The following is a 22,723-nucleotide window of genomic DNA, read 5'->3' on the forward strand; positions in this document are numbered from 1 at the left end:
ATTAACGCATGGTTTACTAAACAGCGAAATGTGCTAAAGACAAAATTAACGCCAGAATATTCGCAAACTTTTACCGCCACCTATGTAGTGGCGTAAAAGTATTTTTTTCACCAGAAAATTCTCAAGGGGCAGGAAATATCCCATAATACTGGTTTTTTTTTACCCATCATTCTTTGCTGACAGGAGAGAGATCTGTAGCTATTGCTGACAGGATGTTTTGGCTTCTGTTTCTATCCGTTGCAACAGCAGCAGTTTCAGCTCAGAGTCGTATTATTGGCAGCGGCCATCACAGTCCAAGGATTCGTCAGCCTCTACACTTTTTTGGTTTCATTGTGATTGGCTACATTAAACTGTGCATTTCTATGAAGCAAAGAGATTGACTGGTATCATTTCTTGTTCATATGATTCTATTGGCAGAAGGGTTTATATGATGCAGACATGTTTGATTGGTGTTACTCTGGTGATGTTGTTGGACGGTATAATCATCAGTCAATAAAGTTTATCAGTTTTGAAGATGCATTTCTTGCAATAAATGTCACAGTAAAAATTGCCATAATAACCGCCATAAAACAAGACTATTTTATAGCATAAATATTCGCAAAAACGTAATTTTTCGCCAGAAAATTCGCAACTCGCTAAAATTACCGCTAACGTAAGCTGGTTCCTTAACGTAGTTACCGCAAGTGATCGCAATGACTTCTGAGCGTATCGCTGTTTAGTAAACTTAGTCGCTGCGAATATTCTGGCGTAAAAATATTCTCAGCGATAACATGCGGAAACTTAAAGTCAGATTTACCGCACTTTAGTAAACGGACCCCTTATTAGTCTAGTATTTCAGTCTGGCAGCTCAGCGATCCAGGAGCATTCTTAACTGTTACAATTTGCTAAATTTAGTTGATACAATCAATTGCTACATTTCTCAACAGTATCTGTGGAATATTAGCAACTATTGTATCAATTCCAACAATTACTTTTAATGAAACTCCAGGATTCTGCTCAACAGGGCTAAAGACAACAAATGTATAACTAAATGTATCAATTTAGAACAGTTAAAGAGTCAGTTACCCCCACTCCCAGAGCTGCTTTAGAAGGTGAAAAATTAAACGTTACACTTCAATATTAGAAAAACGTTTTTTCCAATTGGGAAAAGTCTTTATTTCTGGTGAACTATCTGAACTGAAAAAAGTGTTTGAAGGTTGACAACCGCTTCAAACACCTGACTAGATTCCTGCAGAAGACAGGTTTTGTTCTTATTCACTCTTTAGCTGCTCGGTTATTATAAGGGGCATTTATATTACTGATTTAGCTGCTTCAATTATTATGTTAAAATGACTAAGCACTTCTGTGTTTTTCTTTTCCACTCCCACACTAAATACAGTTAATAACACAGGCTGCTTTGATCTAGGGCCAATCTTGAAAGTTTATGGTTGAATTGGCTCTATTTACAGTATCATGACAGTTTCTGCAATGCTGATAAAGCGGCCTATCTTTGTATTTAAGTGCAGTTTTATTCATACTCTGTTGAACACATGTTTAGATGTCGCATTGCTTGTTTATTTTAATGTGGCAGTTTACAGAGAGCACATATCAGACATATTAGATCAGCTCAGGAAACACATTTAAGGAACCCTTTCACAAGACAAAAAAGTTATTTCCCCTTTTTACCAAACATTAAATATTTCTGGATTCAGAAATTTAGTACACAAATATAAAGCAAGATAGCTTACATATTCCACACATATTTTACTTATTTTAAAGTAAAAGTAATATATATTCTACATTCCAAAGTAAACAACTTTATCTTCATACAATACAAGGGATTTCTGGGTAGGAAGTAAAACCTTGATCATTTCAGTGAGGTCCACATTTTATTATCCTGAATGCAACTGTATATTTTAACAGCTACAAAAGTGGCAGGATGGTGGTAACTTTGGGCTGCATATTCCAGTCTGGCTACCATGGGTGATTAATCTCCTTAAAATGCTTTTCCACCAGCAATATAGTAACTCGTCTATGGGAAAGCATATGTTCATGGTAGGACAGATTTAAATGGAGGCACAAAATCACCCCCTGTTCCAGTGCCCTAAAGAGCACAATCAAAATAATCACTGTCCACTGTGAAGCCCCTTGTAAAATGAGCTGCTCTTGATCACAAGGCCTTACAAAGGCTCCAGCTAAGGGAAAAGAGGGTTTATACAAAGGGCTTCTCAGTGGACTGATCATTTATACATCATCTGAATTGTGTTAGGGCTAATGCCAAAATACAAGTTAAAAGAACCCCATGCCAAATTTTAATATAATTATATCTCCCTAAATGGTTTATTACTTTAAAATTTCAAGCAGTGATTATTTTGCAGTGGTAGTTAATACAGTATAAAAAATATATTTTATATTTTATTTATATTTGCTTTTAGAGATTAATGTAAGCATCTCTCTGCCATACAGTCATTCAGGTTGCTGTAAAAAGCAAAGTCTCATTTTATTCAGATTTATATTAGTCTGCCAGATCTAAGATATTACTTCAATGTTGCTAGGAAGCAAAACGATAACATAACAATTGCTCACTAAGCTGAAATCTTAAATGTTTGATCCATCTTGTATAAAAGTATGGAATGTCTTTAAGGGATTTCAAAAGGCTTTTTAAGTCATTGGCAATAGTATTAAAGCATCACCTGACGGGAGCTGCAATTTTAAAGATGTTTTAGGTATATGTACATTATATGCCTCCACAAAAACAAAGATAAAAGCTTCACTTGTTTTGCGTATAAATTACATTTTATACATTTTACAATTACTATTTTTACAGTCACTGCACCGTGAAATACTGGGAATATTTTTAAAGCTGTGTAAAATCTTTTAGCCCCAAAAACTGGTGTAAAATAAGTGTGGCATTTAGAGAACAATCAGAGAAAGAAAAGAACCAGTGGAGAAGAGGTAGAAATGCTTTGAATAAGGAGCATATCTTTATTTACCTAATGGCAGGTAAAGGTTAATAAATTCGATAAAATTCAAACAGCTTGGGAAATAATAGGAATGCAATTTCAGCCCAATGTATCAAAAAGCTGAACTGTCATAAGCCCCAAAAATATATTTTCTGTTTCCTTGATTAGAGATACCTCTTTCCTGTTTTCTTTTACAACCTGAACCAAATGTAAAGGGTGGCTATGCCCCATGGGTACATTTTTCATTTATTTTAGCTCAAAACTCACAAATTCGAATTGGGAATAATCCAAACTCGATTCAAATTCGAAAATCGAGATTTATCAAACCTTGACCCTGGGAACAATTCAAATTTGACAATTCGCCACCTAAAAACTGCAGAGTTTATTCAGAAATCAATGGCAGAGGTCCAGTGACCCATTTGAAGAATGCCTTCCTGACATTGAAGGTTTTTTTTCGGAGAAAAAACTTGATTCGAGTGTAGTCAAATTCGATTAGAGTTTTCAAGTCGGTAATGTTTGTTCGAGTTTTAGATGTTCACATTTTTTCTTAAATAACCTCCCATTCGAATTTCGAGTATATTTGAATTTATAGTAAAAAAAAAAATTCACATGAATTCAAATTTCGACCTTTGATAAATGGGCCTCCCCATGTTTTCCTTCTTTTCTGGTATCAAAAAACAACAATCATATAAATGTTAATTTGGAAACACGCTTTTTTGGATGCTGTTTCAGATAACAGTTGTAAGACTTCCCACATAGCCACATGTGACACACATACATTTATGTTCCTTTCAGTTATTCTGACTCACATGACTAAAATCACATTGCTGAAAAGTCATGCTTCAAATGAATTTCCGGAATTCCTCTCTTTTATGTATACCGCAATCATAAAAACACAGTATTATGTCTCAGTTTAGAGCTTGCTTACACAATCAATATCAACAAGATATATAAATATTTACAAGAAATATTCCTTCAGTTGAGATGAAAGAAATTATTACTTCTACAAGACAGATTTAGTCTGGCTAATTGTGGTTCAAGTGAAAGTACAGGTTTGATTTGGTCAAGGATACATTTTTTGTGCTTCTTGCAGTCCGTGGAAATCTGAAAGGTTTTCCCCAACACCAAAGTTCCAAGACATGGATACCATTCCTGTTCGTCATTCTCCAGCTTTTACATCCAAAAAGAATATCAGAAAATATATCAATGATAACTTTATTTTAGTATTATTATATTACAGCTAGGGTTCCTACTTACTTAGGGTTTTCTGCAGTGGATTGCTATGGTTTGATGCAGAAAGTACATGTAGTTTTTACAAAAAATTTTGAGTCTTTTATTTATTAAGAATCTACACCTAAGTATAAGTCTCCAGTTAACAAAGACTGGGTTCTGTATCTCTTATGACTTTTGACTATGGTGTATAAGGTGGGGCTATGGTCCCTTTAAGATTCAATCTGCAGTATATGTTCATATATAGCTGCCAATTATACTGTGTATTTGATTTATTTAATTGAAACCAGAACTTTTGTGTAATTATAGTTCTTTGTTGGTGTTGATTGCTTCTTTTAGCCATTAATTTATCTATTGCACAGCAAGACTAATGGAACTGGTTTCTAACCACCAATCTCTTTTTTATGGTTTGATTAGTTTTTTTGCCTTTTAGTAATTTTATTGTATTCTGCTTTGTTTTTTAGAGATACACTACACTTTTTTAGAGAACACTGCATTTTTTTAGATAGCTCTGTGTGCTCTATTTTAATTCCGGGGTTCTCTACAAGCCATACAGTTTTGCATTTCTATGCATATTGAGTATCCAACTATTTAGAAGACTCATGACATCATATTTATGGTATTTAATTATTGTCCTCTAGGAAATGATAGTAAGATAAGATTGTGAACTGCAAGTTTTAAATCTATTTTCAGAATTTAAAAAAAAATCACTTTTGCAGTATTTACACAATCTATAATTTTCTGGGGTTAGCTCGCTGTTAGAAGCTATTTATAAAGATAAAACATTGTGTGTTTGCATTTGCATTAGTGTCAAACCTAAAATTTTGTATGCAATGGTTTCATTTTTGGATCCGTATATACTTAAGTAATTCAATGTAGATGTGGGTATCTGTTCATTCAATCTGGCATTCATTATTATGATGTTTTACCTTTGTATCTAAGAGAGAAAAAGTGCTTTAAAGAGATAAGGACAACAGAGAGAAAAAGTGCTTTAAAGAGATAAGGACAACAGAAAATGAACCTTTTTTATATCTACCATAAAATTGGCTTTGCAGGCTTCTTATAATTTTACCATAAAGTATTTGCCCAATGCTTTTACAATACCTATGTGACTCCCTGTGATCGCCTATGAGGGGGATGCCATATTTGTGCAGCAGGAGTCTGTTATCATTAGAAACTTTAACTGACAGGCTGAGATGGGACAGTCAGGTTGGCAAAAGTCAGGTTTAGGAACTTCAACTAACAATTACTTACATAAACAAACCTCTCAGCATGACCTATAGGTAACTTTTAATGTACATTCATATTTTAAAAATTAGTTTTTTAGTGTCAGTATCACTTTAAGTAAAAGTTAGAGATGCTTTTCAGACATTTTTGAAAAAACTTTAGCAAAGATTTTAAACTTGGTAGATGGAGTTTAAAACTACATTTCTTGATTTTGAGTTTGTCAAAATGTGTAATGTCTAAAAACATTCCGATTTAAGGGGTGTACTTACTGTTTGGGTCCTTTTGGCCTTGCAATTTAAACTATGCTTGGCCCTAGTGCAGTGCTTTCTAAATTCAATTCTGTGCTGCAGGGTTTACACAAAAATTTAGGCAGATTTAGAAAGCGTGATTTGGCAAACTACCTAGAAAACGAACACAAATGCATCTGGAAAAATGGACCAGCACTTAAAGGGTTATTAATCAGACAGCTATGGTGTATACTTTAAAGGAGAATTCAACCTGTAATAAAAAAAACCCCTCCCCCTACCCTGGGTAGATACCCCTCCCTCCCCCCTCCCCCCCAGCCTACCTACCTCCCCGGGAAAATGCCCCAAATTTTTTACTCAACCCTCCGTGCAGATTCTGGCCCTCAAAAATTACGGGCATTTGCCCGGGGGGCAGGTAGGCTGGGGGGAGGAGGGAGAAGAGTCTACCCAGGGTAGGGGGTCTACCCAGGGTAGGGCAAGGGTTTTTTTTTTTTTAATTATGGGTTGAATTCTCCTTTAAAGCAAAACCAGCTTATTGGGTTTAATTTAAGTTTACAAGATTCCCTAGTAGAATTTAGGTATGAAGATATGTTATCAGGAAAACCCCAGGTCCCTAGCATTCTGGAAAACAGTTCCCATACCTGTACAAACAAGCAGATCTTTAAGCATAGCTAGCATTTTTCAGATTTACACTGTATCGCTTGGCAGATACCAGTGCAATATGCAGTGAGCACCATAAGTAACCTTACCTAACATAACTAAAGCACTTCAGACTTTTTAATCTAGTCTGAAGTATACACACTCAGGGGCATGTTCATTGGAGATAAATATCTGGAGAGATTTCTGGAGATGTTGCCCATAGCAACCAATCAGATCTTTGCTTTTGTTTTCTAACTTGGCTGTGGCTGTTTAAATCTAATTGCTGATTGGTTGCCATGGGCAACATCTCCAGAAATCTCTCCAGATATTTATCTCCAATGTTAGTAAACATGCCCCTCAGTTACAGTGCTTAAATGATAGAGTTAACAGCAGACATACAAAAAAATAATAATTTTTTATATGTTATGGCCAGCTTTTAAGTCAGAGTTACTCAACAAATATAGAGTTTGCCATACTACTTAGCCACAAAGTAACCATAAATATGAAGCTGTTGCTATAGCTCTGAGCTAGTTAAGCATGCCCTAAAATACATAATTTCTACACAAATACTTTCTCATGCTTTATTTCTCCATTAAAGCTGAAAATGTGAGTTGACATATTGGCACACTGTGTCTGTCTCAGCGAGAAAAAGAAAACGAGGAATGTTGTAACTTTGCCATGTGATCCCAGTTATATTCAGTTACAGAAAGGAAGCTCTGCAACGGATTACTTAATAAATATTTGGATACTAATATGTTCTGTGGGAAAAACATTAAATATTTATATTTGGTGACGTGCTTCTATTTACATAAAGCTGCAGGATCTATGTATTTCTTGGAAACATAGATTTATTGTAGTGCTTTATAGAGTAATTAAAGTTGAGGTCTGCCTGTTGCATGACACATAAAAACAAACCTGCAATTAGCAGATAGTATATCATGCAGTATGCTGAAATACAAAGAGATGCTATAAAATCACATTGACTTTGACTGCATATATCTTAACCTCTGTCCCCATCCACTGTCAGAAGTTTTTTCCCCACTGTCCTCCTTCAGACTTCTACCAAATTAATTTGTTTGCTAATGCCATCTATAATTTTAAAAATCCCTTAGCGCACTATTATTTATAGAGACAATAAACAGGCAAATGCTGCAAAGGGCAAACCTTTACTGCTGTTGTTCATTCTCCAGCTTTTGGAGTAAATGAAAAAAAAATAAAAAAAAAAAATAATTCTCCAGATAATCACTACTGATATCACCATGGCAACTGAGCATTTGAATGTTATTGCTGATCCAAGATGGGTTTTAGAGTATATATACAATATTACCTTGTTGGCAGAGTATATCCTCTTTCTTAGGAATGGCAAATTTAGCTGCTGATTCAGCTGTTGATATTCTTGATATATTCCTTATTTTGCCCAGGAACAAAAAATAAAATCTAATATCCACCCTACGGTGATGCACTTCTTATCTAATTAAGGTTGGCTTTATATGAGTTAAAAGTTTGCCAAGGTGCAGTAACCTATAGCAACTAATAAGATGTTTCAAGCAGGTGACCAGTAAATGCTACCTGCTGATTGGTTGCTCATGTTGCCCGCTAACCCCTTGGATGTTGCTCCCAGTGGCCTCAGAGCAGGTGCTTATTTTTGAATTCCAGACGTGGAGGCAAGTTTAGTTGCATAATAACCAGGTGTACTGTCCAGTAAAGTCTGCCAGTCCACATAGGGGCTACCAACTAGCCAATCACATCCCTTATTTGGCACCCCCAGTGACATTCTTCATGCTTTTGCTGCTGCTTCCCAACTTTTATTTTTACTTTGAATGTGCCTCACAGGTATAAAAGCATTAAAGGAGAACTAAACCTTAAAAATGAATATGGTTAAAAATGCCATATTTTATATACTGAACTGATTGCATCAGCCTACAGTTTCAGCTTCTAAATAGCAGCAATAAACCAGGACTTCAAACTTGTCACAGGGGGTCACCATCTTGGAAACTGTTTGCGACACTCACATGCTCAGTGGGCTCTGAGCAGCTGTTGAGAAGTTAAGCTTAGGGGTCGTCCCAAATTATCAAGCAGAAAATTAGGTTGGCCTGTAATATAAACTGATGCTACAGGGCTGATTATTCAATTCTGATGCTAATTGCACTGGTTTCTGTGCTGCCATGTAGTAATTATCTGTATTAATTATTAATCAGCCTTATATTGTGACATTTATATTCTATGTGTACTATATTGTGAGTGGGTCCCTCAGCTCAGCAGCACAGAGCATGTGCAGTGAATCAGCAGAAAAGAGGATGGGGAGCTATTGGGGTATCTTTGGAGACACAGATCTTTACTGCTAAAGGGCTGTGGTTGCCTTGGGCTGGTTCAGAAGCCCAAAAAAATAATGTACAGCATTTCTACCTACTTCTTTAGTTAAGCTTTAGTTCTCCTTTAAGCTGTCTGCATGTAAACAAGTGTCCAGGAATTGCTACCTGTATATTGTGAGTGGGTCCCTAAGTTCAGTAAGTGACAGCAGCACAGAGCACTTATAGGCCATAAAAACTATAGCAAACAATGCACCTTGCCCTTGGCTAGGTAGTTTCTATCACTGATTAAACTTCATAGCTACACTAGAAAAGTAGTGTGCAGACATGAAAAGCGCAAGCACTGTTCTCAGAATTTGGACATTCAATGTAAATGGATTTCACTTGTATGATTCACTTTGTGTTTTATCCACCTTATATCGCAAGCAACAAATTGAATTGGGCATGGAAGAAACACCACATTTGAGCACTACAACAACACTACTTTGTAAATTACTTCCATTTAACGGGATACGGTCATGGGAAAACCAATTTTTTTTCAAAACGCATCAGTTAATAGTGCTACTCCAGAAAACTTACTACTGTACTGCAAGTTGGAGTGATATCACCAGCAGCAGAACAATGGGAAGGTAACAAGATAACAGCTCTCTGGTAGATCTAAGAACAGCACTCAATAGTAAAATCCAGGTCCCACTGCAACACATTCAGTTACATTGAGTAGGAGAAACAACAGCCTGCCAGAAAGCAGTTCCAACCTAAAGTGCTGGTTCTTTCTGAAAGCACATGGCCAGGCAAAATTACATAAGATGGCTGCCTACACACCAATATTATTTTTATAATAATATAATACATTTTATATTGTAGAGCAATTATTTGCAGTGCAAACAGTGTAATTTAGAAATAAAAACTACACCATAAAAATCGTGACAGAATCCCTTTAAGGTGAAATAATTCTTGCGGCATGAAAGGTAGCACTTCTAATAAAACTAAACAAAGTAGCACAGCGGCACACTAAAGTAACTCTTGACATCACAAATGTCAAACTCACATGATTGTGTACTATCACAGTCAGCTGTTGGTTCTTGCTCTAACAACTATTAAACACTATTAAAAGATTTAATGGAAAACGGCTTTAAAACACCATTTCTCCAGAAAAAAAAGAGTAATGGATAGAAGTTGTGGATCAACACTTTCATTTGTAGACAAGACCTGCAACAATTTTTTTGGGGCTGATTTTACCAACACAGATATCAAGGGTTCCATTAAACTTTTCAGGCAGGTGTCAGGAGGAATTCTTGACGTGTAAATTAATAACATCACAATAATCTAATTAGAATAGAATCATGACATTTAGAGAGACAAGTGCTATTCAAGTTACATAACTAGAGGTTTTAAACTCACATTATCTATATTCTGTTGTAAGGGAATGCTGCATGCTGTCATCCAACAAGATAAAGTCTGACAGACTTTTGATCTCACTGAAATACATTGATTGTTAGATGCAGGTGCATGGAAACAAGAAACCATTCTCTGATATGATTTTACGCTGAAGAAACAGCATCCAAAACTCATTCTGTTGCATGACAAGATCATCTGGGTCAGATAATGTCTGACCTGCAAAATTTGAGAAAATGTGCAGTTTTAGGGCAGGACTCGATGATGCGTTTTGACCGACCCGTCGCAACGCGACTAAACGCATTCGACGTGTCGGATGGTTTACTGAAAATGGAAGTGAAGGAGAAATCGCAAGTTACAACTACATTGATCCGACTGTCGGATGAAATCGCAGCGTGCTGAATTTTTTTTCAGTCTGCCTCTCACCTACAAATGCATTACTCAGGGCTGCATGTAATTCCTCAATTAAGAAGCTATTAGACCTCACTTCTTACTCCCAATTGCTCAATCGTTGTTATTTCTAGAGATAAACAGTGCAATCAGGGAAAATGAACCTACATGGTGCTTGACAATGATATCTAATACTGAGTACAGTGGACCAGAAGACAAATGGCCTGCCATGTCAGCCACCAAACACAATGCACAACTTTGCCCTTTTGAGATAATTACAGGTGGCATAATGAATACATCAGAAAATTAATAAAAAGCTTTTTTCAAGGCTGCCAAAGGCAGTGGGGGTCTTCCCAGGAGCAGACAGCCTACCAAAATTATTTTGAAAAAACTGCAGGGCTCTGTAACCTAAGATAAGGTTAGTGTCACTAACGCTACAATATAAAAAAATAAAAAAAAGAGAGAGAGACAAATATAGCATTCTTGGGTGAGTAGCAGGGTAGAAACCAATGCTTACCAACAGAAACCTCAATGCACATCTCATAAAGGTATGGGATCCATTATCCAGAGACCCTTCATCCAGAAGGCTATGAATTACGGAATGGCCAGTAGCTTGTACTTGATCCCAAGTAAGATATAATTAATCCTTATTGGAAGCAAAACCAGCCTATTGGGTTTATTTAATGTTTACATGATTTTCTAGTAGACTTAAGGTATGAAGATCAAAATTACAGAAAGATCCGTTATCCCGAAAACCTCAGGTCCTGATCATTCTGGATAACAGGTCCCATAATAACTGATTGATATCCAAGACTTTGGGCATACCATTCCATAGACATATGTGGAACTTGGTTGACTTTAGACAACATAGATACCATTATGTTTAGGGTAAAGCAAACACAGCAAACTGCAATAACAGCATCATATCAATAGCGGCATTGCAATGTTGTTGGGATATTCTGTTGCCTCAGGAGCTGGACAAATATGAACCGTAAATTCTGGTTTGTACCCAAAAATTCTTAAAGGGGTTGTTCACCTTTGAGTTAACTTTTAGTATGATGTAAATAGAGTGATATTCTGAGACAATTTGCAATTGGTTTTCATTTTTTATTATTTAAGAATTTTGAGTTATTTAACTTTGTATTCAGCAGCTCTTCAATTTCCATTATAGAGCTGGTAGCTAGGGTCCAAATTACTTTGAATAAGATACTGGAATATGAATAGGGTTGCCACCTTTTAAAAAAAAAAAAAATGACCGGCCAGTGGAGGGGGCGGGAACTAAAGGGGTGGTTCGTGATGCCAAAAGGGGTGGAGCTATGGGGGTCTGCCGCAAAAGGGGCGGGACCACGTTGTCCGAGGACAAAGAAAATGTACGTTTGCACAGAAGGGCAAGGGGTTTTGTTAAGGGTATTCCAAATTACCGGCAGCTACACTGCTGGTAAATTTGTAATACCGGCCCTGGCAGGTGTTTTACCGGCTAGGCCGGTAAAATACTGGCCAGGTGGCAATCCTAAATATGAATAGGAGAGGACCTTACTAGAAAGATGAGCAATAAAATGTAACAGTAATAAGTGTGTAGCCTTACAGAGCATTTGCTTTTAGATGGGGTCAGCAAAGCCCATCTGAAAGCTGGAAAGAGTCAGAAGAAAAAGGCAAATAAATAATTATAAAACTATAAAAAATAAATAATGAAAACCAACTGAAAAGTTGCTTAGTATCGGCCATTCTATTTTATTACTAAAAGTTTACTTAAAGGAGAATGTCTACTCAGTTGTCTCTGAACTGAAGTATAATTATAACATAAGTGATTATTTAGGTTATTGGGTTATGCGGCAATCCCAAACACACAAAAACAAGTCTATATTATGAATAGTTAGTAAGGGGATGTATGGTCAAAAATTATAATCCACCTTTGCCTTTGGGGAGTGAATAGAAGAATTTTTCAAATTGCAAATATTTTGAAAAATGCTTCTATTCACGGGCCAAGTAGTAGAGACAGCCACGGGCCGTGTAGATTTAGATATGATTGCATGCGAGCAAGTCAAAACTGGCTCATAAAAAATTATTATTTGCAATTTGAAAAATGCTTATATTTACTCCCCAAAGGCAAAGGGGATTATAATTTTTGCCCATACATCCCCTTTAAGAAAAAAATTTGGATCAACAAGATTTGTGTGACACCACATAGGTAATATACTGTAACTTTCAGCGGGTTTGTTCAAACACCTTCCCCTGTGCAGTCGTGCTCACTCTCCAGTCAGGCCACACCAGGAAGCCCAAAGGCAAATTCAATAAACCAAGTGATAAAGGTTCCTTGGGGTCCGAAACATGTTGTGATGCAATAAAGAATGTTTTGCGGCAGAGACTGCGTTTGATGTGCTCCATCCATACCCTTGTTTATTGAATAGGTAATATACTATCATGTTGTAGGTACAATACAGTAAAAAAAAAAAAAAAAAAAATAGCTTCTACAGGTATGGGATCTGTTATCCGGAAAAATAGTTATCCGGAAAGATCTGAATTAAGGAAAGCCCATCTCCCATAGACTCCATTTTACCAAATGTTTAAAAAATTATTTCCTTCTCCTCTGTAATAAAAAATAAAACAGTAGCTTGTACTTGATCCCAACTAAGATATAATTAATCCTTATTGGAAGCAAAACCAGCCTATTAAGTTTATGTAATGTTTATATGATTTTCTTGAAGATCCATATGACAGAAAGATTCCTTAGTCGGAAAACCCCAAGTCTCGAGCATTCTGGATAATAGGTCCCATACCTGTACAACCAGTATCACTGTAGGCAGCTGAAGATGAAGGACAAACGCAATGAATCATGTAGCTACATACCAATGGGTGGTTGGCATCCTTTCAGATTTGACAAGTTTATCAAACCTTTTTTTTAAGATTTCGACCCCCATAGGTGTAGAATTTCAGATTTTCTAGGCTGTGCCACAGTTCTGTAAGGGTACAATCCACCCTGCATTTTTTAATTTTTAAAAACATTAATATATTCCTAATTTAATTTGTAAACAGAACCTGATGGAATTACTAATTCTAAGGATTAAAACTCTCCATTGAGTTTTCCATTACAAAGGAGGCACTGTATATACTCTGTCAACAAGATATATATCTTTAATATATTCCCTAGTGCAGCATTAACAACTTTTTCCAAAGACTAATTGGCTTGACTATATTAACATAATTGTATCTTACCAAGAAGTTAAGCAAGTCATGGCAGGAGCTGTCACTGGCTGCCAACTCATGACAGAGATATACAGTATACAAAGATACATTATACACACAATCATAATTGACAGTGAAGGCATGAAATGAAAACATCACATGTGTACAAAGCCATCTCAGCAGTTTATCCTCCCCTGAGAATGTCACATGGTATGCGTCAAGACAGCTGTTTACAGATGTGATATTTACACTTTATGTCTTCCTCTTTTTATTATAATTGTATAACTTAGGCCTGCGAATTATTAATGCAGCCTATTATTTTTAAATTCTGCAGCATAAACCCTAATTTGCATATTCAAATTTCAGAAAAATTCCACACAATTTGAATAAACTTGAATAAAATGGTTTCATTTAGTTGTCTAGAGGTACATGACTTTAAGGGTTCAGATTTGGTTCAGCTGAACACCTGCTGGCCAATATCCTCGATTCAGTGACACCCTTTAACTAATTCATTCAATAAAGATCACTGTGCCTCGCACAATTGGGTCAGTTAAATTTGTAAAGTACATGTTAACACTCCAGATACTCCATATGACTTCAAAAGGAGTCAGTGAGTGTAAATTTTAATGTAGAAATTTGTGCATTTTGCTTTCTTGATATAAAGGTATAAGATCCATTATCCAGAATGCTCCAAATTATGGGATGGTTATCTCCCATAAAGCCCATATTAAACAAATAATTAACATTTTTAAATTTTTTTGTCTGTAATTACCTTGTACTTGTATCCAAACTAAAATATAATTAATCCTTATTGGAGGCATAACAGTTATTGTGTTTATTTGATGTTTAAAAGCTTTTTAGTAGAGATAATATATGAAGATCCAAATTACAGAAAGGTTACCCATAAAACCCTAGGTCCCAAGAATTCTGAATAACAGGTCCCATACCTGTATAAATATTTTTCTGAACAAGTGATATTTGGACAAAAGAATCTTAGGAAGCCAACTATCAGTAAGATAAAATGGTTAAAATAGTTTGTCACTGGGCCTGATATAAAGTGAAAAAATAAACAGCTAGTAGTGATGGGTGAATCTGACCCGATTTGGCCCCAATTTTGGAAACCAAATTGAAAAGGGGATGATATTTCAAGTAGGTTAGGAAAGGATTAGTGATGAGTAAAACTTTTGGGTAAAGTGAAACGGGTAATTTCACCCCATAACTAGTTAGGATACATCATACAATGGAGTTGGAATTTTTTTATGACAACAGGCTTTGCACTTGTAGCAGCATTTCTGAAGGGAGTTGCATTTACTTGAACGGGTGCTGGCTGGCCCTGCCAAAGTATGTAGAACTCATTGGGGTATACTCATTGAAAAAATTGTATTATTTGGATAAAATGCAGTCTATAGGAGACAGCCTTTCAGTAATTCAGGGCTTTCTGAATAACAGAATTCTGGATAACGGATCCCATACTTATACAAGTTTGGCAAGATTAAGAGATCCATTGACACAATGGGTGTATATTTATCAAAAAATGAAGTTAGAGATTGCCACAGTCCTCTAGAGTGAAATTCCGCCACTTTCCATTCATTTCTAGGGGATTTTAAAAGGCATATTTATAAAAGGATGAACTTTCACTCATTGATAAATACTCTTTTAAAAATCCCATAAAAATTTATGGAGAGTGGCGGAATTTCACTCTAGAGGACTGTGGCGATCTCTTACTTCACTCTTTGATAAATATACACCCATTGTGTCAATGGATCTCTTAATCTTGCCAAACTTGTATAAGTATGGGATCCGTTATCCAGAAATCTGTTATTCAGAAAGCCCTGAGTTACTGAAAGGCTGTCTCCTATAGACTGCATTTTATCCAAATAATACAATTTTTTCAAAATGGTTTCCTTTTTCTCTGTAACAATAAAACAGTACCTTGTACTTGATCTGAACTAAGATATAAATAATCCTTATTTGAAGCAAAACCAAGCTATTGGGTTTTGCTTCAATGAAGCAATGACGATGAAGATCCAAATTATGGAAAGATTGGTTATGGAAATATCCAATGTACTAAGCATTCTGGATAACAAGTCCCATGTCTGTAACTGTAACTGCTTGATGCAGCATGGTGCTCCTTGCATGTAACTCATACCCCCCCTCCCAATTTGATATCAACAGACTGAATAAACAACATGAAAGAATACAACAGTGATTATCAGATAAATCACATATTATATAAGTGTTCTGATGGTATCTTTCATCTCAATAACTTGTCAATAGATAAAAATATGAATACAACAAATAATTTGTTGTGAATGCTGTTACATATGGTAGATCTAAGTTTTAATTGTGAACATAAAAAGTACTGATGTAAGACTTTTATTATAATGGTCTGATCAATATTGTCAAAAAATGTCTGTTTAATATGTGAAGACTGGTTATGAAAATACCCGAGGTACTAAGCATTCTGGATAACAGGTCCCACACCTGTACCTGCTTGATGCAGCATGGTGCTCCTTGCATGTAACTCATACCCCCACCCCCAAATCTGATATAAACAGACTGAATGAACAACATGAAAGAATACAACAGCGATTAGACTTTTATTATAATGTTCTGATCAACATTGTCAAAAAATTACTGTTTAATATGTGACTAATTACTAATGCTTCAATAAAAATTGAAATACAAAAAAAATATGAATACAACAGAATACAACAGCTATTACCAGCATATTTCTGTTGACAATTTGCAGTTAAGTACCAAAAGAGTATGTAAGCGATAAGCATTTCAGTAATTAGACAGTACAGATACAACATTCTCCATACAAATTGGCATTTGCAGCGCCCAAAGACTTAAAGCGGTTGTTCACTTTTACATGAACTTTTAGGGTCAGTTCACACGAGGAGATTCGGGGAGATTTTGTCGCCTGGCGACTAATCGTCTCGTCTTCTGAGCGACAATCTACCCGACTGCCTCAGCGTGTTTTCCCACAGGCTATAATGAAAAGTCACCTGTGCTAATGCATATGCAGCGATGCATTTTCCATAGTCCCTCGAGGTTGCCTGTGTGAGGCAACTTCGGGCGACTATGGAAAACGCATCGCCGCGTGTGCATTAGTGCAGGCGACTTTTCATTATAGCCTATGGGAAAACACGCTGAGGCAGTTCGGGGAGATTGTCGCTCAGAAGACGAGACAATTAGTTGCCAGGCGACAAAATCTCCCCGAATCTCCTCTTGTGAACTAACCCTTAGTATAGTGATAGAGTGATATTCTGAGACAATGTAATTGCTTTTCCCTTTCTGTTCGAGTTATTTTGTTTTGTTTTTTTCAGAAGCTCTCTTCAGTTTGCAATGTCAGCAATCTGGTTGCTAAGGTACATATTACCCTTAAAGGGGTTGTTCACCTTCCAAACACTTTTTTCAATTCAGTTGTTTTTAGATTGTTCCCCAGAAATAAAGACTTTTTTCAATTACTTTCCTTTATTTATTTTTTACATTTTTTCCAAAATCTAAGTTTAAAGGTAAATGTTTGTGTCTCTGGTGTTTGAGTCTGGCAGCTCAGTAATTCAGGTGCAGAGTCTAAACTGTTACAATTTTGCAACATTTAGTTGATACATTTCTCAGCAGCATCTCTGGATTATTAGCAACTATTGTATCAAGTCTAACAGCTGCCTGTAATAAAACCCAGAGATTCTGCTCAGCAGGGACAAAGATAAGAAATGTATCAACTAAATGTATCAATTTAGAGCAGTTTACAGGATTGGCAACCCCCCCCTCCAGAAGGAGAGAAATTACACTTTACACTTCAATATTAGAAAAACCGTGACACATAGAAAATAGAAAGTCATTGGAAAAAGTTGTTATTTCTGGTGATCTATCTGAAACCAACTAGTTGTTTGAAGGTGAACCACCCCTTTAAATTAATGCATAGTGGCTAGTGTAATTTGAACCCTAGCAACCAGACTGCTGAAATTGCAAACTGCTAAGCTGTTGAATAAAAAGCTAAATTATGCAATCACAAATAATAAAAAAATGAAACCCAATTGGCAAAGTAGTACCTGCAATTGGCTGATGCAGCTGACGCCTGATTTTCGTGTTAAATATTCAACTTAGTGATGCTGGGAAAAAAAAACAAGTATAGCTGGCAGGATGTTTAGCAAATATTAGATCTTTGTTTGTATCCCAGGATTTGTTCCCTGCTATGTCCAGGTGTTTGAGGTGGATAACAGTGCAGATATTATCCCTTTTTGTCATTATTGCAAAAAAAAAATAAGCTTAACGGCTTGGGTTGCATTCCAGATTAACAAGAAAAATAAAATGTTAGGATGTTGGTTAAGGCTAATGTTAGACCAGGCATTTTAACCACTTATGTCCCCAAACTGAAAACATCAGTTACCTAATGCCCCTTTCTATTGGTCACTGCTTCCCATATGAATCTATAGAAATCAATGTGCCTGAAGGAAATGATTGATCGAGCATCTGTCACCACTGTATGCTCTTCTGACACAGCATTTTCCATTAAAAGGGTTGTTCACCTTTAAATTGACTTTTAGTATGATGTAGAGAGTGATATTCTGGTTTTCATTTTTTATTATTTGTGTTTTTTGCACAATTTAGCTTTTTTATTCAGCAGCTCTCCAGTTTGCAATTTCAGCAATCTGGTTGCCAGGGTCCGAATTATCCTACCAACCATGCATTGATTTAAAGGGATCCTGTCATCAGAAAACATGTTTTTTTCAAAACGCATCAGTTAATAGTGCTATTCCAGCAGACTTCTGCACTGGAATCCATTTCTCAAAAGAGCAAACAGATTTTTTTATATTCGATTTTGAAATCTGACATGGGGCTAGACATTTTGTCAATTTCCCAGCTGCCTCTGGTCATGTAGCTTGTGCCTGCACTTTAGGAGAGAAATGCTTTCTGGCAGGCTGCTGTTTTTCCTTTTCAATGTAACTGAATGTGTCTCAGTGGGACATGGGTTTTTACTAGTGAGTGCTGTTGTTAGATCTACCAGGCAGTTGTTATCTTGTGTTAGGGAGCAGTTATCTGGTTACCTTCCCATTGTTCTTTTATTTGGCTGCTGGGAGGGAAAGGGAGGGGGGGTGATATCACTCCAACTTGCAGTACAGCAGTAAAGAGTGATTGAAGTTTATCAGAGCACAAGTCACATGACTTGGGGCAGCTGGGAAATTGACAATGTGTCTAGCCCCATGTCAGATTTCAAAATTGAATATAAAAAAATCAGTTTGCTCTTTTGAGAAATGGATTTCAGTTCAGAATTCTGCTGGAGCAGCACTATTTACTGATTCTTTTTGAAAAAAATGTCTTTTCCCATGACAGTATCCCTTTAAATAGACTGGAATGTGAATAGGAGAGGGGCTGAATAGGAAGAGGAGTAATAAAAAGTAGCAATAACAATACATTTGTAGCCTTAGGGTAATGGAAATTTCGGGCGACTTCGGAAAACGTATCGCTGCGTGTGCTTAGCGCCGGCGAGGGAAGGTGTTCGGGGAGATGGGTCGCCGCAAAGTTGAGGCCAGGCGACTAAATCTTCCCGAATCGCCCAGTGTGCCCTTAACCCTTACAGAGCATCTGAAAACTCGAAAGAGACAGAAAAAGGCAGCAAATAATTTCAAAAAATGACCACTCAAAAAGTTGCTTAGAAATGGCCATTCTACAAGATATTTATAGTTACTTAACGTTAAAGTTTGAAGCATCCCAACTCAGTTGTGCCCCTCTTATTTGTGTATAACATGTGACAGCATTAGCCAATAAGCCCCAGGTTTTATACAACGTTGTTCCTCAGGGAATGATTGCTTACCTGCAATGTCCCACAGCTGCAGTCGAACCAGCGTGTTGTTGTCCCAATTTATCACTTTGAGAGCAAAATCCACCCCTATGGTGGCCCTGTAGTGCTGTGAGAAAAGCTGATGGACATAGCGTTTGATGACGCTGGTTTTGCCCACTCCCAGCTCCCCAATCACAAGCACCTTGAACAGATATTCCTTGCGCTCAGGCGCTCGGGGGATTTGCTCTTCGCCCGCCCCTTCTCCGGCCATAGCCACCCTTGGTCAGCGCGGCGCGTTAAGTGAGACCTGTAACCTCACAGAAACTTTAACTGAGGGGCAAGTTCCTTAAATCTGCGTGGCAGCGAGCAAACAACAATGCAGCTGTGTTTCGCCGTTTGTATAACTTCTCTGTGCGTGACAGGGGACAATTTCAGTGACAAGAGCAGGACTTATACTACTACTGTCTTTCAGACAAACTATCTGAAGTTAGTGACCCCTCCCCTCGCAGAGACAACCAATCATAAGAGTGCGAGTCACAGGACAGGAAGTAAGTTTAGACGGGGAGGGACTTGTGATGTGTTTGTCTACGGGCGGGCGGCATGGGATACTCGTGTACTATAAACAGGGCGGGCGGAAAATCTCTCTTCTGTTGTATCATTTGCCAGAAGAATGAAGCAAATCGCTTTTGTTCTCAAGCTCACGCTTACTGCAGCTGGGCATTGTACAGATTTTTTCAAAATAGAATTTAACGCGCAGGAGCAAAAGCTAAATGAAGTGACATGTCAAAGGGGTTGTTAGTTCACCTTTGAATGAACTTTTAAGGGGCAGATTCCCTAAAGGGAGAAGTGAATAACGCTAGTGAAAATTACATTAACATTGGGATCAGCCATCATTTTTACCAGCCAGGTAGCAACCCTAGGCACAGGCGTCACTTCGCTAGCGAAGGAGATGGTTGTTAGTTTTGATTTGCACTCTTAACGCCAGGCAAATTTTCGCTCTGGTGAATGGACATAACTTCGCAAATTCACTAAGATGCAGATTTTACTGAATGTTACCTCATTTGCCAGGCTTGCCTTTGCCAGCTAAGACCAGGCAAAGTGCAATGGAGTGGGGACTTCCTCAATTCTTGGTGCAAAATTTTTCCAAGTCCCAAAAAACGATGGCGTCTTTTCCTTTCTTCTGAGTGATGGCCTGCAAAGGTCCATAAAATTTTTTTTGGGTAACCGGGTTCCCCTCTCCATTTTTCTAACATATGGAACAAGAACTATACAGTGGGCTCATGTTTAGGACAATATAACAACTCTATTTTATTTACAAAGGTTCATTGGACTTGTGTAATGTAATGTATTTGTTGCAACATATACGTCCATGTAACTTTATCTTTTCCCAGCGTATGCAAATTAGGCAACACTAGCGCATCTTCGCTTTAATTGCCAAAGTAATGCTAGTGAAAATTTGCCAGCGTTCGGTGCCCTGGATGCATCTTCGCACTTTAGGGAATTGGCGTTGTCCTGACGAATTTATGCCTGGCGAAGTGTTGCGATGGCTGCAAAGCCGTCGATGGCGAATTTTACCGCTTAGGGAATTTGCCCCTTTGTATGACATGTCTGATGATAGTATGAGACAATTTGGAGTTGGTTTTTATTTTTTCATTATTTTTGCTTCTTCCAAAGCCTTGCTGCTCCCTGCAGTGGCGCATGCACATGTGTGTCGGTGGTAGGGTTGCCACCTTTGCTGATGGCTAAACCCGAACACGTGGGCAGGACAGCATTGGGGGTGGGGCAATGATGTAGCAACAGGCATCATGACATCAGAGCAGTGCCGGGCCAAGAAGGCCGGCTGCCCTAGGCAACCCAGCGCCTACTCCGCCCCCCCCCCCACCGTTTGCGCATGCACTGAGGAGGCGCAAGTGCATATGCGCCAATGAAGCGCGTGCGCATGCGTCGGGGGTGCACAAGTGCGCATGCGCAGGGGAGCGGAAAACTGCTACCACTGCTTCTGGAACTAGGGGAAGGCGTCGGAAGAAGTAAGTGCCTGGCGCTCCTCTACCTTTGTGCCCTAGGCACGTGCCTCTTCTGCCTACCCCTAGTTCCGGCCCTGCATCAGAGGTGGGCACAATAATGTTGGTGGTGTTATGACGCCTGGGCAAGGCTATTTTTATTTTTTATATATATATTCTTTATTTAATAAAGAAATCAAGATTCAACAGCATAAACTGTATTGTGTCATTTTACAGCATTAATCAAAACATAAATAATAATCAGAACGAAAAAGAAACACCAAAAAAGAAAAGAGAAAAAAAACACATAAATTATGGTCTATTGCATTTCTTTGATGCAACTGGCTGGATATCTATCCAGTTTTCGCAATGGTTTAGCGTTGATGCCCAGCTTAAAACCACACAGGTGGCAACCCTATCTCTAGATATGTTCTGCTTTCAAGAGTAAATCCACACAAAATTGGAGTGCTCACCTCAGACACTTTTCCTTTCGGATCAGGTGCTTCTAGCAGTATTTGATCACGCCTGCCACGGATCCAAACTGATTGTAGAAATCCAATATACTGCAGCACACTATAATTTGTGTAAATATAAAGGTGTACTTTATTTGGCTCAAATACGAGCAGACATGTGGCAACGTTTCGGGCCTCGCAGGACCCTTTCTCAAGCCTGCTTTCAAGAGTAAACCCAATCCTTTAATTACGCAAATACAGCAATGCTAATTTAGAAAAAAAAAATCTTATTTTTGATTGGTTTGCTGTTTTTTTGTGTAGCTGTAATAATAAGAAATTAAAGGAAAACTATTCCCCCGAACAATGTAGTTCTCTAAAAAATTTATTGCATAAAACAGCTCAAATGCTGTATAACCGTGCTTCATGTAAATAAACCATTTTCATGATAATGTACTTTTTTAGTTTTATGTGCCATTGGGTAATCAAAAATAGAAAATTGCCATTTTAAAAAATAAGGGCCGCCCCTGGGATTGTACGATTCACTGTGCACACAAACATACCAAACAAACCATACATGTTAGGTTACATGAGCCAATTAACAGACAGAGTTCTGTCTTTTGCTTCCACACTTCTTCCTGTTACAGTTAAGGTGGCCATACACGGGCCGATAAAAGCTGCCGACAGACCGTGTCGGCAGCTTATTGGCCCGTGTATGGGGCCCCCCGACGGGCTTCACTGATCGAGATCTGGCCGAAAGTCAGCCAGATCTCGATCGGATGGGACGAAAAATCCCGTCGGATCGCAGCCGCATCTATTCGTTGATGCGGTCCTGTGATCCGACCGCCCTTTACTCTTCGTTAGGATCCGATCGTTGGGCCCTAGGGCCCACGATCGGATCAGCCTGATATTGCCCACCTCAAGGT

General features: G+C 37.7%; 1 protein-coding gene across 1 annotated transcript in view; it reads right to left on the reverse strand.

Annotated features, from left to right (window-relative positions):
* Nucleotides 1–19,788, reverse strand: part of rab32.S (RAB32, member RAS oncogene family S homeolog) — a 34,443-nt gene extending 14,655 nt beyond the window's left edge. Inside the window, exon 1 of the mRNA NM_001096662.1 lies at nt 19,382–19,788. Within this exon, the coding sequence (NP_001090131.1) occupies nt 19,382–19,619 (238 nt within the window). The 5' untranslated portion in view covers nt 19,620–19,788. The remainder of the gene's footprint in view (nt 1–19,381) is intronic.
* Between the last annotated feature and the right edge of the window lie 2,935 nt (nt 19,789–22,723).

This window comes from Xenopus laevis, chromosome 5S (genome assembly GCF_017654675.1).
Source record: "Xenopus laevis strain J_2021 chromosome 5S, Xenopus_laevis_v10.1, whole genome shotgun sequence".
Taxonomy (NCBI): Eukaryota; Metazoa; Chordata; class Amphibia; order Anura; family Pipidae; genus Xenopus; species Xenopus laevis.